The sequence below is a fragment of the Arvicanthis niloticus genome, chromosome 18 (genome assembly GCF_011762505.2).
Source record: "Arvicanthis niloticus isolate mArvNil1 chromosome 18, mArvNil1.pat.X, whole genome shotgun sequence".
Taxonomy (NCBI): Eukaryota; Metazoa; Chordata; class Mammalia; order Rodentia; family Muridae; genus Arvicanthis; species Arvicanthis niloticus.
In genome coordinates this window covers 20,918,428-20,936,502 of record NC_047675.1, presented here as the reverse complement: position 1 = coordinate 20,936,502, position 18,075 = coordinate 20,918,428, and the positions used below count along the sequence as shown (strand labels likewise).

At 41.4% G+C, this 18,075-nt stretch overlaps 2 protein-coding genes across 12 annotated transcripts in view; one reads left to right on the top strand and one right to left on the bottom strand.

Annotated features, from left to right (window-relative positions):
- The window catches only part of Ces5a (carboxylesterase 5A), a 292,545-nt gene that overhangs the window by 174,235 nt on the left and 100,235 nt on the right, over positions 1–18,075 (top strand). For 5 of the 7 annotated variants that reach the window (XM_076915626.1, XM_076915627.1, XM_076915629.1 and 2 more), the window contains one exon: positions 11,760–11,944. The exons of the other annotated variants lie outside the window; for them this stretch is intronic. The gene's annotated coding sequence lies outside the window, so the exon portion shown is untranslated. The remainder of the gene's footprint in view (positions 1–11,759; positions 11,945–18,075) is intronic. 7 annotated transcript variants of the gene reach the window in all.
- Positions 4,393–16,994, bottom strand: LOC143434951 (uncharacterized). Of its 5 annotated transcripts, XM_076915643.1 has the most exons (6): positions 16,782–16,994; positions 12,646–12,752; positions 7,353–7,450; positions 7,081–7,127; positions 6,158–6,349; positions 4,393–5,039 (listed from the first exon to the last, which is right to left on the bottom strand). In XM_076915643.1, exons 3-6 carry the CDS (start codon positions 7,357–7,359, stop codon positions 4,905–4,907), a joined length of 381 nt encoding a protein of 126 aa, XP_076771758.1. In that variant the 5' UTR covers positions 7,360–7,450; positions 12,646–12,752; positions 16,782–16,994; the 3' UTR covers positions 4,393–4,904. The 5 variants fall into 5 exon arrangements, 4 of the variants coding, with proteins under 4 accessions (XP_076771758.1, XP_076771757.1, XP_076771759.1 ...); XR_013104842.1 differs by lacking the exon at positions 12,646–12,752 and having other exon boundaries at positions 6,158–6,248; XM_076915642.1 differs by lacking the exon at positions 12,646–12,752.

Sequence of the window (18,075 nt, the reverse complement as noted above, 5' to 3'; positions counted from 1 at the left end):
CTATAAACTGAATCAATTTATTTGGGTATTATAAAATACCCAGCCTTGAATATTTTGTTATGTAACAGAAATGGAAGGATATACCATTAACAGTGTTACATTTATGTAAACATATAATTTATCCCACTGGTTGAAATTTATCCCATTAAACCAATAGCTTCTTGAGGGTAGGAATTAGTTCAGGATCCTTTGTTTTCAATGTTGGAAATCCACTGGCTTTCAGTGTTAAGCACAGAGATTTCAGCAAAGCCAACTCCATATATTTGGTTCAGATGAATTGAATTGAACTGAACTGAACTGAATTGAATTGACTACTTTATTTTACTTACCTTTACCTTCTGATTTTTATCCAACAAATACAAGAAAAAGTCACTCATGCAGAAAACAGGACAGAACATCTTATATTTTAAGTTTAAAGCACTATTTTATCAAGAGTGCAGCTTTGGGGTTGTGTATGTTCTAGAACGTGGGGAGGAGATTGAAAGTGTGACCTTTGTATGTGCCTTCAGTATTTAGTGCTCTACAGGGTGCTTGCTGAATATTTAAGTATGTTTTTATTCACCATAAAAGCTCATAGAGTGACAGATCTTGGAGCAGAAAGGTAACTCAATAATGCATGTCATCTCAGACAAATGCAGGAGAAAGCCTGCTTAATGTTATAGCTGCCTTAACTACTCAGTCCCATCCCGACATCCTTCACAAGGGCAGCTCTGCAGTGTGGGCTTTCTTCCTGTGAGGGGCCCTGATGTGGGGAGAGGCCCTATAAGCCAGAGTAAGCTCCACTCCAGCAAATTCTCTATATTCTGTTAACAAGTGATCCACCCAGTGAGGAAGTTGTCCTATGAGCTGGCTTTGGCTTCTGTGTTAGTGACACTAGTAAGACAGATAGAGCTTAGGAAAGCTGGGTCAGCACCAATGTCTGGTAAAGTACACTGGCTAGGGCCAGTTGCCTGGGTTTATCTCCAGCCCCACATCCTGCTTGCTTGTGACCTTGGGCACATTACTAAATTTCATCAAGTCTTGATTTCTCTGATTTCTCCATCAGTAACTTGGAGGTGATAGTGTGCCAACCTTCTAAGTCTATAATAAAGGTCACAGGACAGATCTAGAACTCTGCTTGGGATAGCAGTGGTAGTTGGAACAATGTTGTCACTTTACTGGAGATGTAAGGCCTGCTCTGTAGCTTGTGTTTCTTACATATCTCAGCTTGGCATCGTCTCCTCCCTTCACTAAGAAAGGACTCCACAGATGGAAAGGATACCATTTTCAGTGGTCCACGAAGGAGTCAAAGGTCAGCAAGACAACACTGAGGGGTAGAGGAGACAGATTTGAGGAAGGGGTAAGAGGAACACATGGTCATTTCATGCCTAGCTCAGGAAGGGCCAAAGTAGCCAAGACCCAGAGTCTAGGAGCCAGTTATGACTTAGAAGAGTAAGAGACACTCTTGGAAAAGAGGTTCATAGGATGTCAGAGAACATTGAGACAGCACATAGAGATGTCCACAACGTGTTGGTAAAAGGTTCAAGTAGAGCTTTACACTGAACACCAGGAAAGCCAGTACAGCCAGAACGCTTACTGCAAAGTGCTTGGCGTATAGCCCAGATCCAGAAGTAAACACTTCACTGGTTTGGGGCTTTGAGGTCTCTGTTTCCAGTACTCTGTGTCATTTTACTTTGACAATAGTTATAGACCATGTGAAATGAATGATGATATTGTTTTAATAAAACTTTATTTACAAAATAGTTGAAGGAATTGCTTGTCCTTGTTCCAGAGCTGTGCTTTGAACATGGTAGGTACACAATGAATATTTTTGGGTTAATTTACTAGTTCCAGGAACACAAATCTCTCTCTCTCTCTCTCTCTCTCTCTCTCTCTCTCTCTCTCTCTCTCTCTCTCTCTCCCTCTCTCTCTCCCTCCTGCCCCTCTCTCCCTCTCTCTTTCTCTGTGGTTGTTGTTGGGACTTGAACCTAGGACCTTTTACATGCTAAGTTATCACTTGACCGTAGAGACCTACACTCCAAATTCATGCAGGTTTCATATATACTTGTGCTAAATTATTTGAAGTGCAAACAACTTTTATTAATGATACACAAAGATATCCACAAAGACAGATCAGAGTAAGGGTGCTTGGTTTAATTATTGTAGCCATGATATAAAACGAGCTAGAACTGCAAATTATCTGGCTTTAAACTTTTTTTCAACTGAGTCTTAGGCCATTGGCAAAATAATTGCAGTGATGAACTTCAGTGTCAGGTGATGAGAGAACCAGCAGATTTTACCCCACCCAAGGGCCAGGCGGGAGGTATTGGCTTCCAGAAGAGCACTCTGCGAGTGCCCAGGGACCCTGCATGGCACTCACTTCAGGTCCAGAAAATTGACTGCAAACACATTAAATAATTAAGAAACAGAACAAGAGTATGCATAGCGTCCCTTGTGAAGAGCTGGTCAGTGCGAGGAAATGGAACATTTCCAGTGGGAGGAAATGGAACAGTAGATGGGGAATTGGAACCATGTGAAGACGAGTTCATTTTGCAGTCAGGAAACTAGTCAGAGAAAATGGGGGAGAAAGAAAGGATGAGGGAAAGAGAGGGAGAGAAAGAGGGAGAGGGAGAGGAAAGGGACAGGGAGAGGGAGAGGGCTCCTTTCTTCGAAACAACCACATAGTAGGGCAAGTTGAAAGTTGTGGCTGCAACACTAAACCTGCACTGTTAATTCCTTAGCTACTCTCCCAAGGACAATTCTGAGCTCTGTCAAGAAATGGGAAGCTAACTTGAAGAGGAAGCTTGCAATTGATCACAAGATGCAATAAGTTTTTTTGTTCCCAAGAGCAATGTGTAAGGGGATTGCAGAAGTCCAGGGTTGCTGACGGATCTGGTAGTATGACATATCTATGGTTCGGTGATGACAGCAGCTGCCTTTTTGCACATATGTGTAGATATACATGTATATTTGTGCTCTGTACATATGCACCTATAGCTGTATTATATATGGACAAATTTTTATATATACTCAGCTGGGTTGCTAGCAGATATTGCACTATCTGAATCTGCCTTGTCTCTCATGTAAGTCAGCGCAAGTTCACCTGAAGCATGAGGACAATTCTTTATTTAGTTCTAGAGTTTAGACAATACTGGGGATGGCAAAAACCAAAGGGATGCTATATTTTAGAAATCAAGATTTCTTTAAATTTTTTTTTTTTAAGAAAGCATCCATGTCTGTGGGTGACTTCCCAATCTGGCAATGCGTGCTGGTCCTGATTAGGGACTGTTGACACTGCTTTACTCCTAACATGCTCTCTACAGTTTAGGTAGGCTCGATGGGGTTCACTTCCCAGCCTGGCAGCACTGATGTCCTAAACCAGTCTGATGCACTCAAACCAGTCTTCTCCACAGATCAAGTTCAATTCGAATAGAACTTGCCTAGGGCTCCCCAATCCTGAAAGACAAGCAGCATAAGCTTGCTGGTCTGGTAATGGGGCTTTTTATCACCTCCACCAGATGGCCGCCTCCTCTTCTCCCACTTTTTATCACTTCCAGCCTCATTCTCTACCATGCCACATGTCCTACCCTCTCATTCCCCTTGCCTTCATCTGGCCATTACACACGTCCTTTCCATCGACTTAACCACCTGGTAGATTCTACACAAGCTTTGGAACCCAGCCCATTTGTTCTTCTGTGTGGAGCATGGCTGATCTTCAAAACATCTCATACTTCTGTGGTTCTCAGGGTCTCTGCTTTCGTGGTGTGCTACCTCTTTCTTCTATCTGGACATGGGTTTTGCAGGCATCTTATTCAAATCCTAGCTCTTCTGTTTTCTGTGTATCTTTCTTTAGAAACTTAGCCTTTAAGTCTTAAAAAAAAATGAAGATGTTCAGAGGGTCCAGTCATAGGATTGTTGGAGGTCTTGGTTCAGGTAGGTGTGTGTTGGGGGGGGGGGGGCTATTTATCACAGAGTCTAGAATAAAGCATTTATTCCATAGATTTTTTTTTTCTTTCTTTTTGAAGAACTTTTCTTCTTATTCTCCTTAGCTAGAGATTGTGGAAGTCCAGAATATGACAAATATCTTGGCTACTCGAATGCTCTCATAGTGCATGTCTAGCCCTGAGTTTCTGCTATTGCTGATGAAAACATAGCCCAATGGAAAGACAGAAGATGTACCTGTTTGACTGAAGGGCGTGGTGAATGAGTTTGGGCCCAAGAGTTCACACCTAGTTGTATACACTCAGGATGTTTTCATAGCCTCGAGCTAGTTTCGTTCTTTGGAAAGAACTGAGGAGCATCACCTAGGCTTTGTGGACTGGGTATGGAAATGGAAATAGGAGACAAATATACAATACAGTACAACACAACACAACACAACACAATACAATACAATTCAAAGGGCAGCATTGCTAAGAGGTGAGAGGAGCTTTAATAACGGAAAGGGGAAAACCGCAAAACTCACATCAGATGTCAGATTATGGCTGAGATCATTTTTCTAAGTCTTATTTCCAGGTGTGAATGGGGAGAATGAAGAGATGCCTTTGTGAGCACCACTGTCTAACATGGCCCTTCCATCACTCCACTGGGAGAGATTTTCACAAGTGGAGTGGCCCTGACTGCACAAATGTATTCTGCAGCATTTTTCCAGGAGCTAGTCCAAAATCCAGTTCCCGAGTATGATCTCAAGAGCTCTGACTGGCATTTTCGGAGTCAGGTTTGTCTCAGAATCACAGTTCTATGACCTTCAGGGCATCCTTGTCTCTGGGTCATCTCTGCTAAAAACGAACAGAAATAGTTTGAACACCCACCTCATAAAGCTACTAGGAGCAAGCTTAACTGGATAACAAAATGGTACGTGTGTAGTACAGTGCCTGATGCCAACTCTAATGGATCCTTTCCCTGTGGTGCAGCACAGCACATTGCTATAAAGAGGAAGGAAGAACCAATCTGAACTCCAACTGGGTCCCTTGTGTGTTCAATCCAGAGGCTGAGCCTGTTGGCCCAAAGAAACATGTTTCCTTTCCAGTTTGCTTGTCAGTTGTCAGCACATCCCAGAACTAGGAAAATATCAGAGGGAATTATTGACTGATTTATTGATTTAATCAGATACATTTACACAAATTACGGTCCATAAAATAATAGGCTCCCTGTAATCTTGCATAAGGCAGTGCTTCCGTGGAGCTGACGATGGAAAATACCATCATCCCTGTAGGTAGGATCCAGAGGAGCAAAGATGGCCCAAAATGGGATGAACTAAGACAAATGTAAGAAAGGCAGAGGAAGGGATTTCTTCAGAAAACATTTTTCAAATGCTAGAGATTGAGGCCAGAAAGTCCTCCGCCATCAAGCTACGCTCATCAAACCTAGAAATGTTTCCTAAGTCAAATGTGTAAAGAAAAGAGAAGGCAGGAGAGAGCTCGGGGCAGGTGAGGAACACTGAATAACATTACCTTCAAAGCAATAAGAAGCCTTTCAAAGTTTTTGAGCAAGGAAATGAGATAGTCCAGAGCTTTGCTTCAGGAAGATAACTCTGGCAAGAAGGTGAGAATGGATTACCTTGGGAGGGGGCAGAACTAGTGGAGACAAGAACATGCTTATGGTTTATTGCTTTTCTCTGGACAAGAGGTGATAAAGGCTGTGGGTAGGCGCAGGAAAGAACAAATGGCAGACACAGTGTGGCTCTCAGACTGCAGGAACTGTCCTGACTGGGAGAAGGAAAGGGAGAGTGAAGGATGACTCAGGCTTTTAGCCTGCAGAAAGTGGAAGTGTGTGAGTTGGCTAATGTAACATGCAGGGAATAAGGATAGCAGTCATTATCAAGAAGCGCTCATTTATTCCTGGTGCAAATGTATGGGTGTATATGCAGAGTTATGTGCATTTTGCATAGTATATATTACTAACATAATGTGTACACATATATGTATCTCATACCAATATACATATACACATGTAATGCACAGCACATATACACACATAGATCTATACATATATACTCACAGAGACACATACCCATACACATACACAGAGGTATATATAAACATATGTACTTAGACATACAACTACACACACACACATATACAGATATGCAAATTCATAAAACACATATACACAGAGACATATAATCATACGCACATTGTATATGGCCATATATACACACACAGCATACTAAATTTACCTTAACTCTATATGAAATGGGGTACTTTGAAGTGAGGGTATCAGGCTCTCTGACCTCATCTGAGCACTGGCCGGGGAGGAAATTTATGGCTCTGAGAAGACATGTTAGTATGATTAACAGTAGCAGCTTCAGCGACTGAGTATTTGTATATCCACACTTTGTACATCTTCTTTGGCTTGTCTTCACAGCAGTCTGTGAGGTGGATACAGTAAAGGACAAGTTCCCAAGCCATTCTCAATTTCCTCCTCCCATTCCTCAGGTAAAAACTGCCCTTGTAACTAGGGGTCACCATAAAACCCAGACCTAGACATATATGGGAGAGTTATAGGTAAGATGTCAGCTTCCTGTGAGAATGAACCGTGTTTAAGAGGTGAGGCTGGCAATTCCTCTGTGCCCCTGTCTGTGGTTTAACCATGGCAGGTGTGATAACCAAAGCTCCATTTTCAACCATAGATGACGGGCACAAAGATGGAAAGCCAAGGGCTTTAGATGTCAGGAGCAGGGAACAGAAAAAGTGTGGCCTCAAGTGCAATGCTGGTTACTGTACCAGTCTTGTGTTAAGATTTTTTTTTTTTTTTTTTTTTTTTTTTTTTTTTTTTTTTTTTTTGCAACTGCAAGCTCTCTTTTCTGTTTCTTGTAGACAAATACACCCTGGTGTTTGGTTTCTTGCCCAAGGTCAAGCAAGGAAATGGTGGAGCTGGGATTTTAACTGAAGTTAATCAAAATTGTGTTATTAGCTACTTGTGATAGATAAGAAGAAAGGTATTTGGTCCTTGTCCCTGATGGGGACTCCTGGCATAGAGTTACTAGCTCTTGGAATTTTCTGAGTAGTAAGGATCGCAGGAATATGCTTTGTTTTAATGAAGCCCTTTTTACAGAGCCACTAGAACACGGATGGGGGATATTCAGCAGAAATAGCTCACCTTGATTTGAAGCTTGGAACATTCATCTTTCGCTGCCCCCATCTTCTCTGGACAACATGGAAAGTGTGAAAATTGAATTAATCATCAATCTTTAATAATTTAAATTATAGCATCTGTATAAGAAAACCCCTTAATTGACCCCATAAACCCCCAAATGATGACTTCAGTGAACCTTTGAGTTGGTACATATAGTCACATGCTGGAAAGGTAACCATCTAAGACTCCAAAGAGTAGAGACTCCTGCACTTGGACTCTTCTAGACTTTGCCTTACCTTTCATCTGGCTGCTCCCATATCTTCCTTATAACAAACCAGGAACTGCATGTGGAGTGCCTCCTTGGGTTCTATGAGATCTCTTGGCAATGTAGAACCTGAGGAAGAGGTTGTGGGAAGTCTTAATTTCTATCTATTGTCAGAAGTATAGCTGGCCTGGAACCTGTTGTTATTATCTTAAGTAGGGACATTCTGTAAGGCTAAGTCCCTTAATTGTAGAGTGCAATACTAACTTCATGCAAAAGTGACAGAACTGAGTTGTGGTTTTTGACACTGAATGTCAGAGAGTTGGGGAAATTGTGCAGGGAATAGTCCCCATATAACTGGTGTTAGGAATGATGTCAGAGAAAATAACATAACCCTACTACCACACTTTCTCTCTTCCCATATGCTGAAACTATATAGGGTATATTTTGTTATAATGAACACATGCTGTCCCACGGTGTTTACCTCTTTTTGTATCCACAGTGGAATGAACTTTAGATAAAAATATGTTTATGCACCTTTCTGCCTACACTCGGGTTGTTCATGATGCAAAGGAAGATCTGGTTCAATGTCTTAGCCTACTGACAGTTTTGTCTGAGCTAAGAATTTTTTTTCCATTTTCCAATGGTCAAAAGAAAATTGTTAAAGACTATTTTGTGACTTGGGAAAATTATATGAATTTAAATTCAATTTCTCTGACCATCCAGGTAATTACACTGGAACGCAGCCATGGCCAATCACTTCAAGTGTTGTCTGTGGCAACCTTTATGCTATAACCTCAGAACTGAATAGTTGTAGCAGATATTATACAGCTTGGAGAGCTTGAGATATTATTACCTGACTGTTGAGAGTGTGGGGCCTGGGAAGGATTAGGCAAATGGACCAACCATTGTCGATACAGGGAAGATTTCCCCACATAAGAGGAATATCCAAAGCTGAGTGTTCTCAAGAGTTTTTCCCCTTTAAAAGTAGATTTTTAAAAAAGACACAAGATTGGGATAAGGTATAGTTTTGAGACAGCTCAGGGGGACCCACCTGGACACTGGGTAGGTAGAAAGCACTGTTAAATTCTACTAAAAGCAATGCTGAAATGAATAATAAGTTTTCAGTGTATATAAACACTCTTTCTGATGAGCATTTTCCAGTAAGTGAGCAGAGACTTGGGTGTAAGATAGTTTAGATCCTTTGCAGCAGAAGCCACCTAGAGAAAAAGGACCACCAGCCTAATAGCCAACTTGTCTACCCTTATGTCAGTACCAGGAGTCTTCAACACTCTACAAATATCTTGAGACAGGAATTTGCAGCTGCTCGTCTCAGCTATCGAAGACACAGTCCATGCTAGGACTGTTTGAAAATGTTTATGCCGGAATTTTGTTTTCTTTTTTTTCCTTTAAAAAATGTTTCTGCGTTGATGAACCATTTCTACTTTGAACAAAGGGTTATCACTTCCTCTAGTGAGGGAATTACTCTGATGGATGGCAGGACCATCAAGGGTTCAAAACAGAAGTCTATATGATGTGATTGAAAGATTCACACACACACACACACACACACACACACACACACACACACACACACCTTTTCAGGCTATATAGGCAGTTGCTTAGACTCCTTCAGTGAGTTGTTTGGGAGACACTTCCTGTTCTACCTCCCATAGTGTTGTAACACCAAGTTCAACAGTGACCCTAAAGCCGTCTTCCTTTGCCTACATAGACTAGTGTGGGTGGAGGTAGTAACACGAAGAAAGCAGAGACAGCAGAAGACAGTGGAAAGGTAACAAGGGAAAAGATAACGACGTCTATGTGTGTATCTTGAGTAAGCAACAGAGCAGGGCAGTAGAGTCCACAGTGACTGAAACCTACAGGCAGCTGAAGACCCTGCAGGCAGTGCTCAACACTACCTGGTATTGCCTGGTTTCCAATCCCCTGTGCTGGGCTCCTTTCTTCTGAGCCCCAGGCCCTGGCTTCCCAGTGCAAGAGGTACCTGCCTCTTGACTATTGAAGAAATGATATAGTGGAGGCCTTAGCCTGGCTGCTGGACTGCTAAGGAAATGGCTACCTCCCTAGGCAACACCCACAGGCCTGAGTCTTTTGGGAAGTACTATGTGGAGTGACTACAGCAGACAGCATGCTGATTCTCTGTGGGGATCCTGTCTCTTGGGGTCCTGTTTCTGTAAGAGTGGATGTCTGCAGTTGTGTGATTACAGCTGTACCCAGCATTTGGTTCCCAATGGATCTCTGGGGTCCTCCATTCTGAGCAATATCAGGTGCCCAGGATGTCCAGAGCAGAAAGAATGAGGTGGGAGTAGAGAGCTGATGAGAACTGATAAAAGGCTGCAAGGAGCCAGGGAACAGAACCCCAGGCTATGGTCATCAGAAGAGTTTCTAGGGCTGTCTTGTCTTTAGTGCGAAGGGTCACAGCTCTGGGGCTGACAGCTGCCATACTGGCTGAGGTCATGGGTCAAAGGGTCCCCAGGCCAGTAGGTTACTGGATGTTGTTCCATCCAGGAAAACACTAAGGGAAACACTGCCAGAGACCAGCATGTGAAAAAGTTTTTGCACACTCACAGTTTATATCCAGGCAGATCAAAGGGACACCAACCTGCTGACTGGTGACAGTTTGGGCCATTTGTTAAGTTTAGTGATCTTTGTCTCGTGAATCTGCTTTGTTACTTATGCATGAGAGATGGAACTGCATGCTTCCATGCATTTGAATTCCACACAAATGGAGAGAACAGATCAAGACTTCTTTCTAATTTTCTTGTTCCAGGGATGGAACTTGTAACCTTGTGCATGAGGAACACATGCTCCAATGCCAAGCAAAACCCTAGCCCTGTGAATTCTTTTAATGTACATTATATAATTCTGAGTCAAGTAGTACCTGAAAACCCTGATTGGTCTTTTAATGAAGGCCCCCAGACTCTTTCACATATTGGTTGCCACCTGACGCTGTCATGTGCTTGTAGAATTCTGTGTGCAGTTGACACAACCCTCTCAGATTCTGGATCTGACATGCATGTCTTTTAGTTCTCATGGAACCCATGTATATTGCACACATGTCTATGGCAGTGGGAAACCACTGCTTTTATGATCTTGTCTTAAGACCTAGGAAGAATTTGTAAGAAGTGGAAGATATGTATAAACAAACAACTTGGAATTCCAGAAAGATGAGTGGGAATAACTTTTCTTGATATCTGTGTGTGTTTGTTTATAATATAAATATAAACATAATATAATATAAATATAATATAAAGGAATAATAAATAATGTTTATTGATTATCCATTATGGCTTCAGCCCTAAGCTACATGTTTAAACTAAGAAACTTAACAGGGGAAAGAAAAGGAAAGTATGAATACTCACTGCTGCTTCCAGTAATGTGAGAGACCCTGTCTCAAAAGACACAGTGGGGAGTGACAGGGGGCCTGCCATCAAAGTCTGGCTTCTAATGTGCAAATATACACACAAGTAAGTCCTTGAATAAATTCTAAAATGTATATATGGCATCACTATCCTGTTATATACCTATAATTTACCAAAACTGATTTACCAAACCAAAAGCAATCCTTCATTCGTACAAAAAAATTAAAGGTTCTTTCTTAGATAACCCAGAGAAGGAATTTAAAAACTGAAATGGGAAACCATTTTAGGAAATAACAGTAACAAAGTATTTTTTATGAGAATCTGCAGGACATGGCCTGTTATGTGTCTGCAGCTCCAAATTTATGTGCCAAGTCCTGATCAATCCTCGACACTCCAGAATGATCTTATTTGGAGATAGGGCAGTCAAGATGGAATGAAGAGTTGGCAATCCAGTATGACTGGTGTCCTTATGAAAGGGAGGGATTTTACTCCCTCCCTCTCTCTTCCCACATCCACCTTCTCATCACTTTTGAGTGTTTTTCCTGGGAAACATGAATAAATATCTGTCCAGGAGTCTAGATAATGCACCAGGAATAGATCAAAGCTAGAATTCCTCAGGTCTAACTTGGTGAATCAATGAGTTTATTATGGTTATTATGGTACCTAATAGAAACCTGGGTGAGGAGTTACAGGAGCTTGGGTGACTCTAAGGCAGCTGTGCCACTGAAAAGCCTGCCCCAGCATGAGTGACAGCCCATGGAAGCTCCATCCCAGCCCCACCAGAGAGTCTTGGGTCTTGCTTTTATAACTTTGGAGGTTTCATGGGTCTTCCAAGTTTCCTGAGCTTCTCTGGTCTCTTCAGGTGGTAATAATGTTTCCATTCACAGGAAATAGCCACACCAATGGTTCTCACCTTTCCTAATGTTGTCATCTTTTAATACAGTTCCTCACATTGTAGTGACCCCTAACTAAAAAATTAGTTTCCTTGCTACTTCATAACTGTAATTTTACTATTGTTGTGAATTGTAATGTAAGTAACCATGTTTTCCAATGGTCTAAAGAGACTCCTGTGAAAGGGTCATTCAACCCCCAACGGTGTCTCGACCCAGAGCTTGAGAACAGCTGATCTACACAGTAACTATGAGAAGATGAGAGAGCAAAGATTGCTTCTACCAGCAGAGGGATGCTTAAAAGGTATGGCGTTGCCACACCTTCATCTTGGGCTTCTAGCTTCCAGAACACTCAGGTAATAAATTTCTGTTGTGTAAGTCGCCTAGCCTGTGGTATTTCATGATAGAAATTTTAAGAAACGAATTAATTTCGAGTTAAAGCCATATATGGAGAAAAAACTATTTCCAATTCTCCTTTGTGGGTTTTCAGTCTCATTGATAAACTAAAACATGGACTTGAGAGGAAGTTTGAGGTCAAATGCGTCACTGTTTGAGAGAAAAGCAACAGGGGAAGCAAGCTGCTCAGAGGAGGAAGACAGGGAAGAGATGGGGAAGAGAATGAAACCCATAGGCTTTGTAACCAGCCACAGAGAAGACATCGGGGATGGAGCAACTTGAGGGGAGAGGGGAGAATAAGAGGGAGGAGGGAATGGAGGGAGAGAGAGAGAGAGAGAGAGAGAGAGAGAGAGAGAGAGAGAGAGAAGAAGGAGGAGGAGAAGGAGGAGGAGGAGGAGGAGGAGGAGGAGGAGGAGGAGGAGGAGGAGGAGGAGGAGGAGGAGGAGGGAAGGGGGAGGAAGCGAGAAGGGGAGGAGGAGGGTAAGGGAGAGAGAGAAATGGAGGGGGAGGGGCAGTGGGAGGGAGAGGGACAAAAGCCCAGATAGAAAATGTAACTTGTATCTAAGTAACTCAGGAAAGCCTACAGACCACAGTACTGCATAATGGAGGCTTTCCAGGTGACTATTGAAGCTGGAGCTTCTGGGATGGACAAGTACATTACCTCAGGAAGGGGAGTCATTATTCTTCCATCTCTTTAGCATGGTTTTAGGTGAGTCAGGTTTTGGTAGGATCCGGTGTGATATAGAGGTTGGTGGCAGAGATGGATTCCTGGTGATTGACAAGCTGAGCTGGATTGACTCTTGAGGAGATCATAGCATATAATGTTTTAATCTTGGAACAGATCAGAATGTCATGTCTTCAACCCAGGGCCAGAGGTAGATTTTATTTCTTTAATTTCCTCAATGGAGCCTTGATATACATCCTCAATGGCCTCTCAGGCTACTGTGCTTTTAATTATTAAGAACTGAGATCCTAAAAATAATTTAGGAAATGGGCTGAAATTGGGGAATAGATAACCCATGTTTACCAGGAAGAACCAGATTTTTTTCAGTTCCAAAGCTATTTTCTGGAAGATCTAAGTGTCTGGACTGAAGTTCAGGCCACATCCTCCTACATGGACTTCGGGTAGTACTGCTTTTGGGCACAGGAGGTAAGAAATCAGACATTCCTGGGATAGTCCTGGCCTCTGAGATGATGGAACCAAGGGCATTTTCTGCTTTGGACAAAGACAAGAACTGACCCCGTTTGGGAGTCACTGAACTGCATAGTCAATTTCTCTCTTGTCTTCATAAAAACCACTGCCTTAAATAACAAGGCAAGCAAGAATCAGGAAAATGAATTAAGTATCATATTTACAAAAATCCAGAAATACCAGAATGCAATTATTTGTAATGACACAGGTGGGAAATGATTATAAAATAGATTGATAGTGCTGATCAAAAGTCCAATATCATTCGATAACATAACAAGGAAAGGTGAAATGCATATTCACAAAAGCTGAAAGGGGAACCAACACGGTAAAGGAGATTTCAAAACGGTAAGAAATACGTTGATTCAGTTGTAGACAGATGTAAATGATAGGAATTTTTGGTCAGTAGTAACTTTTAGAAGTAAATTATCTAAATAAACTGATTTCTTTATCAGAATTTAGAAAAAAAAAAAAAAAAAAAAAAAAGAACCAGAAATGGCCTCCCAAGGATAGTACCAAGGATAAACTCTGCAGCTTTGAAAGAGCAGTAAGTTTCAAAAGTTCCAGCACTGGTTAGCATATTGAGACACTTTCTTAATGTGGCAAAGTGTATCCTAAAAGTCATGAGCATCATTACTGGGGCAATTAACCTTCTGATTACAGGCAAGGGCTGGTTAACAGTGTTATACCACTGTCGTTTTCACTGAGAATTATACAAGGTGGAGCCTTGAATTCAAACAGACAGGAGAAAGAAACCAACAGAAAAGCTTGAATGAGAGAGTGACATGGCTGGCTATACATCTGATGAGCTGATTTCAGGGCTCACTTGAAAAAAATACACTAAGATTGTGAGAAAATACAAAGATACATAAGAATCAGTCTTATCAGGTATAAGGACGTACAAAAATGTACTAAGGCAAGACACTATATAAAACAGATGCTCAAGGACCAATAATATAATAGATACAATTCTGTGATGATTCAAAACATGACAAAGAAGACATCACAAATTAGAGGATAATTCAGTAAATGGAAGTGGAAAATTTGTGTCACCACTTGGAAATATTCCAGTTGTCAAGTCTTTGTACTGGCTGGTGTTTTGTCAGCTCAACAGGAGGTAGCGTCATCTGAGACAAGAGGACCTTCAGTGAGGGATTGCATCCATCACATTACCTATAAGAAGGCACTTGGCTCATTTTCTTCTTTAGTGATTAATGTGGGAGGACCCAGCTCACTATGGGTGGTGCCACCCCTGGGCAGGTGGGTTTAGTTATGTAAGAAAGCAAGCAGAGCAACCTATGAGAAGCAAGCCAGTAAGCAACATTTCTCCATGGCTTCTGCTTCAGTTCCTACCAGGTTCCTGCCCAAGTTCTTGCCCTGATTTCCTCAATGAATGATGGTGGTGGGAATGTCTAAGTAAAATAAACTCTTTCCTTCTTAAGTTGATTTTGCTCATGGTGTTTATCACAGCAGTAGAGAACAAACTAGGACAGGTTGGAGTGTTAACTATGGCTATGAAAGTATATAAAGGAAACATGGAAGAATCTTCTAGAAGCTACTTTAGAAAAGATTGACAGCAGAGATATCATAAACAATGGTGATATGTGTGGATTTGAGTTGAGGGTACCAGCTGAGGTTTCCGGTTGTTGTGTCCCAGGACAGAGAATTGAACCAGACACTTATAGTATAGAAACAGAGACACTTTGTAAAGAAAAAGGAAAGGTACTCCTGCGTTTGGGAGTGGGTGAGTGAGCTAGGGAAAGGCATATATCCAAGACCAGGAGCCCTATAGATGGGTTGCATAGTACCCGTCTCCAAGTTGTATACAGGGATCTTTTTCTCAGGTGTACTTTGTTATATGTTAGTCAGGTTCAACATATTAAATTTAATAGAGTGGCTTACACACTGTGGTCCAGCTAGTTCAACAATGGCTGTCTCCTGAAAAGAAACCAAGAGTTCAATAGTTGTTTAGTCCATGGTTGTGGATATCTTATCTGGTCTTCAGTAAATGCTGGGATCCTGAAGAAGAAGGCTCTAATACCAGTGAAGGAATGCCTCAGCAGCTGGTATAAGACCATGCCAATGAGAGTGAGGGAAAGCAGGCAAACGGCAAAAGTTCTCCCCCGACTCCCATGTCCTTTATATTGGCTGCCACAAGAAGGTGTGGCCCAGAGTTCAGGAAGGGCTTCTGACATCAAATGATCCAATCAAGAAGAACTCCTCACAGGGTGTCTAGCTTCTTGAGCTTTTAGTTAATGTCAGATATGAACAAGTTGACAAGCAAGAATAGCCAACGAAACTGGGCTCATTCATATTTTAATCTTGGTATCTGTCTCTACATATCCCTAGTCTCCTGTCAGAAACAGAGCCTGGACCTTGCTATCCCACTGTAACAGTAAATAAAAACCTGAACACATTGAAAAAAAAAAATCAACAACTCTTCTTAGATTCTCAGAGAATTAAGATCACTGGTCAAATCATTGCCTCTCCAAATCTGGGAAGACAGATGAGTTCAGTGAATCACAGCTCAGCAGCTTAAAGGATAAAAACCTCCAGAAACCAGTGCCAGTGGCTGGAGAATCTCTGTGAAAGATGTTTGAGAGTAAAATTTCTAAGGACACAGTAATGGGGAAGGGGAGCACTTTTTTTTTTCAACTCTTAACAAATAAACAGGCAAGTACATCTTTTTTTTCTCTTATAATTCAATAACGAGTTGAAATTTGGACAAAGAATATGAAAAGATGGCTGACATCACCAGCTATCCGGAAGTATGGCTGGGTGCCACAGTAAGCTGTCACTTCATACCAAGAAGGAAGACCTCAATATAAAAGACAAAAAACAAAACAAAAACAACCAGTTAGACAACTAACAAACAAAAGAGTTCATTTGATGAAACTTTGGAGAAATTAGAAGCTTCATTCAGTGCTGATCAGAGTATAGAATGCCTCAGCTATATAAGGCTATAAAGACAGAGAGTAGATCAATGTCTAGATCTAGGAATGGAAAGGGGGATCGGTGAGGGGAGCTAGAAGAGCGATGGAGAGGTAGGGGCTGATGGGTAAAGAGTGAGTCCTCCCTGCCCGCACCCTCACAGGGGTGGAGAGAGTGTTCTAAAGTTGATTGTGGTTAAGGCTGTACAACTCTGAATGCACTAAAATCCATGGCATTGTATATTTTAAATAAGTAAATTTTATGGTTTTGAATTATATTTATCAAAAACTAATTCTTTTTTATTACAAAAAAAAATCTCTATACAAACATCTGAAATCATCCTGGTGGAATAAAAGGATCTTTAGTGGTCACACTTCAGGAAACACAAGCAGTCTAAGTAGATGCAATGTAGGGGTATGCTTAACAAAACTATTTTGCATAAGAGTAATCATGAGAAAGCAAAGAACTCTGTAGCATGGCACTTCCATGGGACAAGGTAATATCAGTGCTCTTCATAGAAAAACAAAACAAATAACACAACAACAAAAAACCCACTACTCTTCTAGATGAAAAGAGAGGAAACGGATGTGTCAACTAAATTCAATGTATGATCATTGAGTGAATCTTAAACATTAAAAGCAAGGAACCCAACTCAGAAAGTCCTTTCCTATACTCACCTCTTATAGAGTATTGCTTCTTCCTTTTCTGTCAGTTTCAGTGTTTCAGGTCTCACACTGAGATGTATCTATCACTGTAGACTAGGGTGATAGATAAGACTTTTATGTCATTCTTCTACATGCAAATGTCTGGTTTTCCCAGCGCAATGAGAAGATGGTGTTGACAAACCAGTTTATAAGCTAATGTGGATGGGAGAACTCTAAGCAGGGCCCCTAGACGGAAAGCTGCAGACAATTAATGGCTTCTGAGGGAGGAGGATTAGTTTTCTCCAGGGATAGGCCAGCTAATTGGTTATTCAGTACCAAATGTTCAGTTCTTAAAACATACACACACATGAACAACACAAAGCAGACTCAACAGGTGGTATTTATTCATTTATACATCAATCTGTTTACATACAGGTGTAATAATATTTAAAGGGGCAGAGGCCATGATTGTGAAAGGGGAGGCAGGGGAAGGAATTGGGAAGAAAAGAAAGACAGGAGGAAATGATGTAAGTATAGTACAGACACACAAATAGTTTTTTTAAAAAATTAAGGTAAAAGAAACAATAATAGCACAGTCAGAAAAATGAAGAAAATCTGAATATAGACTAAATGTTTCAAAATTGTCGATGTGTAAATTTAAGTAAGATAATATTCTTTGTATATGAAAAAATGCTCTTGTTTTTAGTAAAAAAAAAAAAATGCACTTCTATGTTAGGGAATAAAGTGTCATGATGCTTGTCACCCATCTTAGCACACAATACAAAGTAAAAGTGACCAGTTAGCAATCAGTGAACCTCAAGTAGGTAAAAGTTATGTGTGTGTTCATTACTTGATTCTTCCAGTTTCCTATGGATTTTACATAGTTAAAACAGGAAGTTTGTCAGCTCTTTACCAGCAGGCTGGAGCTGGTGAGTGTCAATGGCCCAAAACAAACACACTGGTGCAGGAGTCTTGTCAAAGGAGGAACTCAACTTTATTGCATCAGCCTCTCACTTATATAAACTCAGAGCATAGGGAGGAGTAGTTTTGGTGGGGTGAGATGACATAGGGTGCAGGGAAGGGTGACAGAGGGTGTGGGGTGACTGACAGGGCCAATGGCAAAGCTCTACATCAGCAACAGCTGAGCAGAGGCGGGGCCAAGCAGGTCCTGATGAGTCACTCTGGTACAGAAATGACTAAGACAGGTCTCAAACTCGAGTCAGGCTCGGGTTTGTCCTCAAGGCCCAAACCAGGGCTGAAATGGGGCCCAACGAAAGTTGGTTAATGAATTTAAAGAAACAATTAGGAGAAGAACTGACTGAAGCAG